Source organism: Brachyistius frenatus, unplaced genomic scaffold, assembly GCF_029030835.1.
Source record: "Brachyistius frenatus isolate BFR_SWC_R1_liver_20210118 unplaced genomic scaffold, ASM2903083v1 Contig_546, whole genome shotgun sequence".
Lineage (NCBI taxonomy): Eukaryota > Metazoa > Chordata > Actinopteri > Embiotocidae > Brachyistius > Brachyistius frenatus.
This window is the reverse complement of record NW_027211145.1, coordinates 1-14106: the sequence shown is the minus strand read 5'-3', so window position 1 is coordinate 14106 and position 14106 is coordinate 1. Positions and strand designations below refer to the sequence as shown.

General features: G+C 50.3%; 1 protein-coding gene across 1 annotated transcript in view; it reads right to left on the bottom strand.

The window, feature by feature from the left end:
• Window positions 1-14100, bottom strand: part of LOC138614673 (titin-like) — a 73842-nt gene extending 59742 nt beyond the window's left edge. The window contains exons 1-7 of the mRNA XM_069688232.1: window positions 14018-14100; window positions 13762-13930; window positions 13447-13678; window positions 13047-13331; window positions 12846-12971; window positions 12574-12762; window positions 10766-10816 (exon numbers count right to left, since the gene is read on the bottom strand). Of these exons, the coding sequence (XP_069544333.1) occupies window positions 10766-10816; window positions 12574-12762; window positions 12846-12971; window positions 13047-13331; window positions 13447-13678; window positions 13762-13930; window positions 14018-14061 (1096 nt within the window). The 5' untranslated portion in view covers window positions 14062-14100. The remainder of the gene's footprint in view (window positions 1-10765; window positions 10817-12573; window positions 12763-12845; window positions 12972-13046; window positions 13332-13446; window positions 13679-13761; window positions 13931-14017) is intronic.
• Window positions 14101-14106: the final 6 nt, after the last annotated feature.

Genomic DNA, 14106 nt, shown 5'->3' with positions numbered 1-14106 from the left:
AGCTGAAGTCGTCCAGATATTAGGAAGTAAAAAATATAGACATCGATATATCGCCTGAAACGTGGTTATAAAACACTGTTGACAAAGATATTTAATGGAGTCGAAATATTTGACAGTTTAACAATGAACTTTAACGTCTAAAACAACATCTAGAACAGGAATTTAATAAATATAAATAAAGAAAAACGCATAAAGAAGAGTTGATAATTTACCCTGAGCATCATGTTCTGAATTATGTTCTGTTGAATAAAAGTTTTCATATCTATTTATCTGTGATTGGCTAATATTGGCTGATGAAGTCGTTCGACCAATAAATTAAATGGGTTCTATTTTATTCTGTATTTTATCTTTTAAATTTGCAGACGGATAACTGGACCATATGAACAATGAATAATGTCATATACCCTGTAAGAAAACAAGCTGACACTCCAACTGTACGTCATCAGATATTTTATTATATAAACTGGAGACAAACTGGAGACAAACCTGTACAAATAAACCACAGATTTCTACCTCATCACCAGATTGTCTTTATTGGCTGACTTTACGGGTAAACACGACTCGTATTCCTCTAAAATTACACATATTTACATCAAAACTTTAAAAAAAAGTTTCACAGTATTATCCATCTTTAAAATTAGTGATCAACTAACTCTTCTATGAACTATCAGCTTGATTTATAAACCCACAAATATCATTGACGAGCAGCAGAAACTCTCCAAAACACAAAAATCCAAAACAAAACTGGACAGTAGAACTTTTAAAATCTCTGAAAACCACTGAAACATTAAAGTCAGCAGTTCAGAAAGATGTTCCTGATCATTAATGTTGATTTATTAGGGTAGGAGGTTTTTTTCAAACCAAAACAAAGCAGTGATGTGAACACATAAAATATAATTTAACATCTAATCAACAAGTGTTTTTTCTAATTTATTATCTCTCAGCTCTAATACTTACAGGTGATTCATGAATCTTACTTTATATTTGTTTTGTTTTTTAATTGACCTGTCAGCTAAATTATTACTTTGGATTTGCAGATTCACACGAAAACTTTCCTATTAATAACAAAAAAAAAGTTTAATGTCAATGATATGTAGTTGTTTGAATGTTTTGTGTATTTGTGTTTTTACACAAATTCTTCACACTCTTCATGTCACTGAAATAAATAAAACAAACATGAAGTTTTAATGAACATTCAGCAGCGGGCACATTTCAGCTGTTTGTTTTCTCAGCTTGCTTTCAATGAACAAAATAATACTGTTTTCACCGACATGACAGCCGGCTGGTCGCACAAAGGTCATTTACTCTCTTCTACTGGGTTTATACAGTTACAATAAATAAAGTCTGACAAATTGAAGCTAAACACGTCAACTTCGGCCCAAAGTTATTGTTGAACTAAAAGGAAAACTTAGATGTTGACAATATATATGTATACAATATACAACATAATGTTTTAAATGTGAGGAAATGATCACTAGAAATCTTTTAAATGTTTTAAATGTGAGGAAACAATCAGTAGAAATCTTTTAAATGTGAAGAACCGATCAGTAGAAATGTTTTAAATGTGAGGAAACTATCAGTAGAAATGTTTTAAATGTTTTGAATGCGAAGAAACTATCAGTAGAAATGTTTTAAATGTTTTAAATGTGAGAAAACAATCAGTAGAAATGTTTTAAATGTGAGGAAATTATCAGTAGAAATGCTTTAAATGTGAGGAAACGATCAGTAAAAATGTTTTAAATGTGAGGAAACGATCAGTAGAAATGTTTCAAATGTGAGGAAACGATCAGTAGACATTTTTTAAATGTGAAGAAATGTGAAGAAATGATCAGTAGAAATGTTTTAAATGTGAGGAAACGATCAGTAGACATTTTTTAAATGTGAGGAAACAATCAGTAGAAATGTTTTAAATGTGAGGAAACGATCAGTATAAATGTTTTAAATGTGAGGATGTGAGCATCAGTAGAAATGTTTTAAATGTGAGGAAACGATCAGTAGACATTTTTTAAATGTGAGGAAACAATCAGTAGAAATGTTTTAAATGTGAGGAAACGATCAGTATAAATGTTTTAAATGTGAGGATGTGAGCATCAGTAGAAATGTTTTAAATGTGAGGAAACAATCAGTAGAAATGTTTAAAAAAGGCTCAGACGTGTGAAAACATTTGATGTATTTAAACGTTTGTTTGACTTGTTTTCAATTTTACAGTAAAGCAGCAGGCTTCTTTGTCAGCCACATTATTTTTAAAGTCTTGGTTGACCTTAAAACTAAAAATCGTGGACGGTGAGCTCAACTTTGTGCGACCAGCCTCAGAACCTAAAACACCTTGAGCAGCGCTGTGGTTTCAACGCAGCCGGCCGAGTTGTGGAGGATGCACTTGTACTCTCCAGCATCACTCTGGTTCACGTTGGTAATGAGCAAATTGAAGTGACCTGCGGTTTTCTCCTGGATGATGCAGCGGCTGTCTGCGATGCGCTCTCCATCTTTGAACCACTCGGCGGTGGCGTTCGGTTTACCACTAACAAGACACTGGAGGATAACGGGCGTCCCGACTGCTGCGGTTACGTTAGTTAATGGGATGACGCATTTGGGAGCCGTCTCAGTCACCTGGAACTGGAAGCTGCACATGTCGGAGGACTTCCCTTTGAACTCGATCTTGTCATCTTTTGCTGGCTCAGCAAATACATCAAAGTTAATGCTGACGTATTTCTCTCCCTGTTCGCTGGTCTCATGGTCGGTGTTGGCCACCAACCTGACGGCACGCTGCGACTCATCGGCCTCTTGCTCGAACTCAAACTCGAGCTCGATTTCTGACACTTGCTCTCCATCGAATGACGTGTTGCCGACCATTAGGTCAAACTTCTGAGGCTGGACTTTAGCGCTTCCCAGCGACACGGCGGTGAGCTCCCGGCCACGGGTCTTCCCGGAGAAAGCCTTGGCGCTTACTACCACCAGGGAGGCCCTGCACAGAGTCTCCCCCACAACGTTGATAGCCCTGCAGGTGTACACGCCGCTGTCCTGTGGGGTGACTTTACAGATCTTCAGGAAGTGGTTGTCTCCGTCGGAGGAGTGGAGGTACTTCTTGTTGTTGTGAGGAAGCTTTCCGTCCCCTTTGAACCAGGACACGATGGGAGAAGGAATCCCCATCAGGGAGCACTCGAACATGACCGTGGTGCCCTCCGGGGTCTCCATGTCGCAGATGGGATTGATGAACCTCGGAGGCATCTCCGTGACCTCGAAAGCGATTTTCAGTTGGTCGTGCTCCTGGGTGACGAAGTCCACGGCGCCCTCCTCGTAGAGACTCGGTAACACATCCAGAGATATGATCATGCTCTTGTTGTCGGCCGTGTACTCAGGAATAGTGATGATCTTCACCTGCTTCTCAAACTCTTTCACCTCGTTTTCATCCAGTTCCACTTCCAGCAGGATCTCTTGAGGGGATGGAGAGCGAGAGGAGTCGTCCTCCTCCACATCGAACTCCATCACGTGCTGATGGGTGACGGCAGGTGGAGCCGGCATGAACCTCACTTCCTGAGACACGATGACCACTAAGGCCACGCTCCTGGCCTCCCCGACGTAATTCACCGCCTCGCAGATGTACTCTCCCTGGTCGGCTTTAGAGACATTATGAACCGTGAGGGAGATGCTGTCCCCATCTCTCTCCATTACAACCCTGCCGTCTGCCACCAGCTGGGTCTTGTTGCAGAACCACTTCACCTCTGGGGAAGGAAGGCCAAACACCTCGGCGTAGAACATCAATGAGTCGTTTTCAAAGACTCGTTTCTTGATGAGCGGTTTGAGGAAGGCTGGGGGGATTCCCTGCACTTTCTCCTGAAGGGTTGCCAGGCCTAAAGAGCTTTTGCTCTGAGCGAGGAATCGACTTTCCTCTGCAGTTATTCCACATGTTTCGACGCCCTCGTCAGCAGGAGAGGGAAGGAACTGAAGCGGGGAGAAGAACCTCTCGCTGGACTCTCCTGTGGAGGGCCTCTTGTGTTCGACGGGGGAGAAGGGGTACTCCTGCGGGGTCATGAACCCACCGGCCGTGTCAGAGCTGGGCGTGTGGAAGGACTCTGCAATTGGCTGCGAGGCCTCAGTGGAAGAACCAGGGGTGAAGAACCTCTCGGCTGCTTCGGCTACCTCTTCGCTTACGGTGCTGCCGATCTCAATGGACATCTCCGACTCCGGGGACAGAGGCCGTCCCCAGTCCGTCGGAGGGTTGTAGTAGTCATACACCGTGCCGAACGTGACCTCCTCTTCCTCCATTGAGCTGATGGCTGCCGAGGCCCGGTCTGGACCACCTCCCTCCCAGTTCTGGGGGGCACACCTGGTTCTGGGGTCGACTTTGGGCTTGACAATAAGAGGTTCAGGTACATCCACATCCACCCTCTGATTTCCTGCCTGGATTTGTGTCTGAGACTCGATTGCATCACCCTCGACTGTCTCTGACACCTCAGTGTCGTCCGTCTGGGAGTCTGGCAGACAGACAAAGACCCCGCTGTCCATCGAGGGCTCTGGGACAGAGATCAGGTCCTCTACCCCGGCCGCACAAACACATCCCTCTAATCCTTCAACCTTCTGTTTCACATGTTTCTCAACTTCTGTCAAAACCTCCAGGACAGGACAAGCGGGACCCTCCACACCGGGAACTTCAGCCTCTCCGTGAACAGAGGAAGACGCCGCAGCTGAACTTTGTCTCTCAGGTCGGAGAGCTTCAGAAACTCTTGTGGGTTTAACGGCTTCTTCAGCGGGAGATGAAGTTCTGACAGAGCGTTTAGGAGCAGGACGTTTTTCAGGCTGGAAGGGAAAGAAGCTGCTCGTCCTGTCAAACGTACAAACAGTCTCCTCCCTCACCTCCATCTCACTTGCAGGTTTCTGTGGCTGAGGCTTCACCAGTTCTGGAGACTCCTGCACTTCCTCCTGGAGGGTCTCCACAGGTTCCTGCCTGTCAAGGGAGATGGCCACAGCAGGTATAAACTCTTGTGGGAACACTGCTCCCTTTCTCTGCTCCTCAGGAGACGGAGGTGTTATTACTGCAACCGGTGTGTTGGACTCAAACGCCTGTTTAATCTGAGACACTTTTATTACAGCAGCAGAAGCCTGCAGACCGCAGCCGGATACACCCGGAGGCTGTCTGGAGACACCCGGTCTGGATCTTGAGGCTTTGACGTCTGATGGAGCTTCAGTGACGCCAACAGGAGACTTCCTGACATCCCCAGACGCAGTGAAATCCTCCTCCTCCACAGCATCCGCTTGGAACGACACATCGGAGATGCTGCTGACTTCTCCCAGCTTGTTTCTAGCAACACATTTGTACACTCCAGCATCAGTGTGTGTAAAACTGCTGATGTACAGCCTGTAGACATTATCCTCCACCTCAGCTCTGTACTGTCCAGCCGTGACTCCCAGACACACGTCATCGTAGTACCATGTGGTTTCTAGGGCGGGTTCTCCGGTGATGACGCACTCCAACACAACAGTGTCACCCTCAGAACAGCTGATGTTCTCTAATTCAGCGACCACACGAGGAGCTTCACCGACCACATCGTAGGAGAAGGTGAACTTGTGTTTGAGCGTCTGAGAGGCTCCCTCATCCTCTGAAGTCTTCTCCATAAAAGGCGGAGCTCTGTTCTCGCCGCTGTCCTCTGGCATCTCCGGGACAGGGGTGGCGGCTGTGATTCGGATCTGTACCGGTGAGGAGCTGAGAGGTTCATCTGAGCTGCGGCGTTTGTGGATCACCGCCTGAGGCACCTGCAGCGTGGCCTTCCCCGAGTCCATGAAGGTCAGAAGTTCCTCCTCCATCATGGTCTCCCGGAGTTTACGTCCTCCACCCGGCTTCTCTGTGACGACCACTTCCTGTGAGCCTCCTGACGCCTCTGACACCTTCCTGGAGATTTCCAGAGTGCCGCTGCAGATGGACTTTCCATGTTTATTGATGATGACACAGTCGTAGGTGCCCTGGTGGTCTGTGGTTGGATAGAACACAGTGAGCTTGGAGCAGTTCGGTCCGGTGGTGATGTCATAGTCTGGGTTGTGGTCCAGAGGGTGGCCGTTTTTGAGCCAGCTGACGGAGGGAGGAGGAACACCCTGGAAGTAGCAGCTGAACTCTGACATCTCTCCAGTCTTTACTGTCAGTGACGATGTTTCCTTGGTGAATGCTGGACGGGTTCCTGCAGCACTTCTCGCTCCTTCTTTTACCCTCGCTGATGTTTTTCCTTCCTGGGACTCCTCCTGGACTCTCCTCTCCTCCTTTATCACTCCTCGTTCGTGGCTCTCAGCACTTCTTCCCTCTCGCAAACCTTCTCGTTGCCTCCATCCAATGTTCTCACTACTCGCTCCTCTCTCCTCTCTGACCTCCGACTGGAAGCGTTGGCTGCTGGATTTATCGACCGTCACAGCGTGCTCCTCCCAGCTCCGCCTCTTCTCTTCCTCTCCTCCTAAATGTTCCTGTGGACTCCTGACGGAGGCCTCTGTGGACTGAACAGGAGAAGCTCCACGACCCATTTTATCTTTTACACCCACATCGTGTGATAAACTGTCTGCAGGAAAACGGCTTGTCATGGAAGAAGACTGGGGAGGGGCGGAGCCACTGTGACGATCAGAGCCGTCGTGAGGAGCATCGTGAGGAGCAGAACCGCCATGCGGGGCGAAACCGCCATTAGAAGGCTCACGTGGAGTTCCACGAGGCTCTAGCGGCGCCCCAGGGGCCGGCTGTTTTTCCAAAGCCCACTCTGACTCCAGCTCGGCCACTTCCTCCTGCTCAACAACATCCTGCTGCCATTTCAGGATGCGTTGAGCCAGTGCTTCCTCCTCACTGACAAAGTACTCGCTGTCCCTCTGCAGCCTGGTCTCACGGCCCTCTGTCGGCAGGTCGTCCCCCTCCTGGTCCTGGAAACCAGCAGGAACCGGGTCGCTCAAGAGGAACTTCTCCTTGGCTGTTTGTGCGAGGGGAGTCTTCCTGCTGCGTACCGCCTCCGGCTGTGGAAGTGATGGTGGCGCCTCGGTGGTCCGGTCTGCCTGGATCGGTGAGTAACCCTCTACCCAGTCGGGTTCCAGCTTCACTGGCTCTTGTTCCATCAGAACATCATGCTGCCACTTCATGATGCGCTGAGTCAGCGCCTCTTCCTCGCTGAACAACTTCTCGCTCTCGTTCTTCAGCTCCGATATGTTCTCCCTGGAAAGCTGAAGCTCTCGCTCCTCTCTCGTCTTCTCAAACAACATCTTCTCTTCTCTGGCTTTCACTCTGGGAGATCTTTGTGTGGCCGATGCCTCGGCGTCCGGCTCTGCTGTGGTGTTTATTCTGGCTTTGACCCCGGCGGGTGTTCCTCCCTCTGCTCTGCCTGTAGGTGTTGGGATGGGAGGAGGGTCGGCCACCTGGTGGGTGTAAACGTGCTCCTCGGACTCCATGTAGTGCATCTCAGCCGGCAGAGGCAGGTCGGTCTCCGGGTGAAACGTCTCCTCCTCCGACATCCTCACGCCATGCTGCCACTTCCTGATCCTGAGGGCGAGCAGTTTCTCCTCACACGCCATCCGGTCGGCCTCCAGGCTCTTCTCGTACTGAGCCCTCAGAGACTCCTCCTTCTCATATGACTCAGCTGATCCAGCTCCGTCAGGAGTCACAGCTTCACTGAGGAACCTGTCTTTGATGGACCTGACGGGCCTCGGTGACTCTCTGAGTCTGTCCTCTGACCTACCTGTAGCTCCAGGTGATGACTTCACTTCCTGTACTCCACTTTTCATTGTGGCTTCGTCTCGTGTTTCTTCTCGTCTGATGGAGGCCGACGTCTCCAGCTCACCTCCTTTGGCTGTTACTTTAGGCGAGTTGGATATTGAGACTTCAGGATCGACTGTCCTCACCTTCAGCCTGGGTGATGTATGGAAAGAGGGGGGCATGGCCTCAGTTTCCATGCCAGCTCTCGTCTCCTCTACCTGCTGCTGGGTGTAAAGGATCCCTGTAGGCTCCATGTAGTGTGTCTCAGCTGCCAGGTGGGTCTCAGGGTGAACCGTCTCCTCCTCCAACATGCAACTGCCCTGTTGCCACTTCCTGATCCTGAGGGCGAGCAGTTTCTCCTCACACACCATCCGCTCAGCATCCAGGCTCCTCTCGTACTGAGCCCTCAGAGACTGCCCGGCACCCTCATCTTCCTCAGCTGTCTGAGTGTCTGTAGGACTCACAGCTTCATCGAGGAGCTTCTTCCTGGTTGATGAGCCCATCTTCGGCCTGGTTGAACGTGTCGGGGATATCTCCTCTTCCCTGAGCTCACTGTATGTCGTGGTGTTGAGGACATCAGGGGGATGTAGTTCCACCTCCATCTTTGCAGTCTCCACACTGTGGTGTTCACTTACCGTTTGCTTGAATCTAACGTCTGTGTGCGACTCAACAAAACTCTCACCTGTTTTACCCCCCAGTGTTTCTGAACGCTGTTCACCTGACTTCCTGTCTGTCTCTGGCACCAGCGTGTCCACCAGCTCCCCTCTCATGATCTGAATGGCTCTGGTTCTGGACTGAGGCTCAAACGAATGTCTCCCACGAGGCTGAGACGGCTCCCTGCTCCAGGCTTTACCGTGAAACTCCCGGGGAGTCTCCCCGAGATCGAAGGGTCGATGCTGGGCATCGGGCAGAGAGGCTGGCTTTACCCGGAGCTTCTCCACGTAATCCGCGTAGCTCGACTCGCTGGCGACGGACTCTAACTCAAACTCAGAGGAGGACATGGTGGAGATGGACAGCCTCTTCTTCTGTTTGACGGCTTTTTGGAGCGAGGTAAGTTTGGTTCTGACCTCGTTGTGGAGGCTCTCGGTGTCACTGAACCTCTCGCTGTACCTGTCGCTGCACCTGTCACTGAACTTGTCGCTGAACCTGGCACCGGTGCGCCGGTCGCAGTAGATGTCACTGAATCTGTCGTTAAATCGCTCGGACCTGTCGAACATGGGCGGAGGAGACGGCGCGCGCTCGGATGCCGTCTCCAAACGTTTGGACTCCTTCTCTGACTCTTTTTCTTTGGAATGGGAACCGGACTGGAAGTACACGGTACGCACCATAGCGGTCTTAGAACGAGACCGTCCCTGATGGACTTTGGACATTTTGTCAAACGGAGACCCGACGCAGCGCAGGTCCACCCTGAATTTCCTCTCCTTCCTCTGCTCTGCTATGCTGTCTACGCTCTCATGGGCTTTGGCGGAGCGTCTAACGAAGCCCAAGTAGTTGGCCGACTGCTCCTCCCTGAGCGACACCAGGAGTGATGCTGTGGACTCGGCAGAACCCTCTGTGTTTATGGCCATCACCTTATAACTGCCCGAGTCTTTCTCCCTGACACTATCGACCAGCAGACTGGTGGTGTGCATGTGCATGGTGCTGTCGGTGCAGATCCTACGTCTGCGCTCTTTAGGAATAGACCTGTTATTGTGGAACCACAAGATGGTCGGCGAAGGACAAGCAACCAGTTTACATTTCAGCTCGACTGGTTGTCCCTCCAGGACCGACTGGAACTTGAGTTTCTTGGTGAAAGATGGTTTGATGTTTTCTGTCCACGAGACGATGGACGAGGTTCTGCTGGAGCAGCGGTTGGCCGACACCAGTCCATGGTCCGGGAAGTCCTCGGTGTCGGAGAAGGCTCCTCGGAGCTGCTGGGCGACGGTGAGGTCGGTGCTGCCAGGCAGCGCTCCTTGGTGGTAAAAGAGCTCTGCCAACAAAAACACAGTGGTCAGAACAACGAGGCTCCGCAGTAAAAACACAGAAAAGGATTTGAATGAATCAGTAATGGAAATATTAAATGCATGCTGGGAGTCACAATGCCAGAAGAAATAATTTCACTCACCATATTTGTTCGAATAAACGCAAGACTTGATTCTTTTTATTAGAAACCTGCAGGAAGTTTTGATCCTTCGTCTGTGGAAATTTCTTCAAAACAAATTATTTTATTATAATAAAAAGAGCACGTTTCCAAGATGGGCTGCTAACATTCGCTTACTTTTGGATTGCGTTGGCTTTGCGCTGGAATATTCCTTACCTGACTTGCAGACAGGAGAATAAACGCCCTTTCTAATCCGTAAACTTAAGAGGAAATGAATGAAAGCTCTCCAGAACTCAATTTATAATCCAAAACCAATGAAGCTGTCAAATAGGTGAGAAGGCGTTTATTCGAACTAATATAGTTTTACTGGTGTTATTTAGGAAGCAAACCACAGGAGTCACATCCCACTATCTGCAAGCCAGGCGAAGAAATATTGAGCAGGAGGAAGGTCTCAGTTCCAGATGCAGAAAACCTCCATATCTTTTAAAGGGCACTTCAAGTCTGGGAGCTTTAAAAGATACACATCCTGCACCTTCTCTGGGAAAACATCAGAGGAACCTTCATGCCACAACGAAATGAACCCCTGGATGCAAACCGCAACGGTCAAAACAATGGTACAAGCAAGTTCAGGGCTCGCCTGCAGGAAACCATGGGGATTGTCAAAATAAGAGCAGGTGGAAGAATACAGACAGTTTTCTATCAACACACTTGGAAATGACATGCAACTGTGGAGAGTCAAAGATCATTTAAAGGGACAGTTCAACATGTGATATCATTACAAACTCTAAATGCAGTCAGTGGATGCTGGACGCCTCTGATCTGAACAACATGCACCCACACATCCATTCCTCCTCCGGAAACTCTCCAAGCTTCGTCAGACTCCTTTCAAAGGAAACTCAGACAGAGATCTGTTCAAACTGTCCCTTTCCTGCGTCTCAGGTATCAATCACCTGCTGTCACTCCTGACGTGGGCTTACCTTTGACCTCCTGCTCGATCCTGGCTTCAATCTGTTCTCTGACACGGGTCACTGCGGAGGAAAGACATGTGTCAGTACACGGTCCACACAGAGGACAGGAGGGGATGGGGGACAGGAGACAAGAGAATGGTAACAGGTGTGACAGGTGACCGGCCGGTGGAGGAGGAGGATGAGGAGGAAGAGGAGGAGGAGGAGAAGAAGGAGGAGGAGGATGGTTTGTTCCTGCGGGGAGTGATAATGATGAGGAGGAGGAGGAGATGAAGGTTTATCAGCAGGTTAATCAGCTGATGAGGGACGTTCCACTTTGACTCGACAGGTGATCTGAATGTGAAGAATCACCTGCAGCAGGTTGAGCTGATTCACTTCCTGTTCAGGGTTTCTAATTTATGACTTCCTCCATCTTTATCTTTTATAGTGAATCTCTGGACTACAAACACTCAGTGAGCAGGTCACGTCTTTCTGTCGCTGGTTTCTAAAGAAAAATTTTTTGCTCAAGGTTTTTTGGTTGAGTTAAGAGTTTAAAGATGTTCTGATTAGCGGTTTGGTTCTGTTCAGTTCGGATCTGATCGGTTCAGTTTGGATCGGATCGGATCTGATAGGTTCTGTTCGGATCTGATCAGTTCTGTTCGGATCTGTTCGGTTCAGTTTGGATCTGATTGGATCGGATTATTTCGGTTCGGATCGTTTCAGGTCGGGTCGGATCGGATCAGATCGGATCAGGTCAAGTTGGTTCGGTTGAGATATGCCCTCAGTGTGCAGCAGGGGAAGGGGGTGGAGTTAATCCTGAAGGGGGACGCTCTCACAGGTGGTCAGCAGGTCCTGCGGTTACCTTCTTCTTCTGTGGTGATGGTGAGGGTGGCCGAGCAGGTGGCCTCTCCGGCGCTGTTGGCGGCCCGGCAGGTGTACTGGCCCGCATGCTCGGAGAAGGCGTCCACGACGATGAGCGTGGCCGTGTTGGTCACCTCGTCGAAGTGGAACACCACGTTCTTGGTGGGCCAGACCGGTCGCCGCTCGTGGAACCAGCTGATCTCCGGCCTCGGCGTAGCTGACACACAAGCATGAAAGCGGGCTACCTCCCCGTGAGGCACAGAGCAGCTCGTGATTGGCTGCATGAAGCGTGGCTTCTGTCCTGTGGAGGGTTTCTTCAGAGAGGCGATGCGGGACGAGACGTGATGCTGAGACTCAGTGGGTTGGTCCGCAGATCGGCCTGAAACAAGCACGGTCACGGACTTTACTGCTCCGCTGGGGTCGGTACCACCCGGTCCAATGGAAGGTAACCACACCATCCTCATCACTGATTGGTTCTCAGGTTAACACACCCTCCTCATCACTGATTGGTTCTCAGGTTAACCACACCCTCCTCATCACTGATTGGTTCTCAGGTTAACCACACCCTCCTCATCACTGATTGGTTCTCAGGTTAACCACACCCTCCTCATCACTGATTGGTGCTCAGGCCTCAGGTGACTGTTCACCTGTTCTGAGACAGTCTCAATGAACTCAGAAAACTGTTCATCTCATCGATTCAATAAATAAAACTGTCATCAAACTGCTGATCAGCTGCTCCACAACAAACAAACAATAACCAGTCAGCTGTTCAAGTCAATGAGTCTCAAACTTGTTTGTTTAGTTTATTTGTGATGATTTCTGCGTCGACCTGATGAACAACTTCCTGTTCTCTTTCCTGTCACATATGATGTTTTATGAATTTTTGTGTGTTTCTGAAACTAAGCCCCGCCTCCTCCTCTGCCTGTAACACGCTGCTGCTGACCTGACAGGAGACGCGTGGTCTGTTTCTGAACACTCACCATCCAGCGTTAGGGACGCCGAGCAGGATGCCGTCCCGCCGCGGTTGGTGGCGCTGCAGGTATACTCGCCCTCGTCCTCGGGGTAGACCCTGGAGATCTCCAGCTGACAGCTGTCGTCAAACTGGGACATCCTGAAGAAATCTGACTGCTTGATCTCCTTCTCCTTGTGGAACCAGCTGATTGTCACATCTGGACAGAGGACAGAAGTCAAACATCAGAGACGCCTCACAGGACAGTTAGCGAGTACTGAACTGTGGATGCCGGTGTCTCACCGTCTCCGCGGACTCTGCACTGGAAGCGAGCCGGCTCTCCCTCGCGGGCTGAGGTGCTAGCGATGGGGGAGATGACGACGGGAGGGACGACGGGAGCAGCCGAGTCCGGCGACACCACCTCGGACACTGGAACACACACAGCTGAGTCAGCACGGGTCCGCCCAGCCCGACCCGACCCACAGGGAGGAGCGACCGCCTTACCTTCCACATGCAGCGCCGCCGTGCTGGTGGCGGCTCCGGACTCGTTCTTGGCCTCACAGTTGTAGACGGCGGCATCTTCGGGGAAGACCTCGATCAGCAGCAGCGTGTGCTCGGCGCCATCATGCAGGAACTTGCACTTGAAGCCTGGAGAGAGCGCCTGCGAGTTCTTGAACCAGGACACGTGTGGCGCCGGAACGCCGCTCACCTGCACCGAGAAACGAGCCGGTTTACCCGCTTCCACCGACTGAGGCTCCATGTGACGCAGGATCTGAGGTGGCTCCGGGACTGTAGAGAAGACACGTGTCAGAAAATACGGGTTACCACAGTCCATCATCATCACAATGTTCCATTTATTAATCTGACATGTTTACTCTGACATATTCAACATATGTCCACTCACGGTTCACGCGAAGGGTCATGATGCTGCGGTTCTTGCCGGCGGTGAATGTGTACTCGCCGGCGTCACTCCGGTAGGTCTCGGAGATGGTAAGGCGGTGCAGCTTCCTGATGGTGGCATAGTTGAACCTCTCCTCCACCGAGAACTGGATCTCCACGCCGTTCCTCATCCAACGACCTTCCACGTCATCCTCATTCACCTCGAACTCGAAGGTCGCTCGGTGTTTCTCTAGAACCTGCGGGACGAGGCGGCGCCGTTTAGAAGATCATGGGTCTCTTCAAACTGAAGCTTCATGACCTGAAGTCTGACCCGTCTCACCGTGATCTCCCGCTCCGCTGGCTCTGAGATCCGAATGTCACGGCCCTCCACGGTCAGCTGGGCCTTGGACACGCTGGACCCGGCCACCACCGAGTATTCTCCGGCGTCAGACATGCGGACCGTCTGGATCATCAGGCGGTGAACGTACTTCTCTGCCGTCACGATGTACCTGAACACAATAAGCACACGAACTTTAACCTCTCAGAACCTCTGAGGATGGGCATGTGAGACGGGGGCAGACGGGGGCGGTACCGACCTGTCCTCTGATGTGTCCAGCTCCTGGCCATCCTTCATCCACATCACCTGGATGTTGGGCTCGGACACCTCGCACTCAAAGATGGCCTT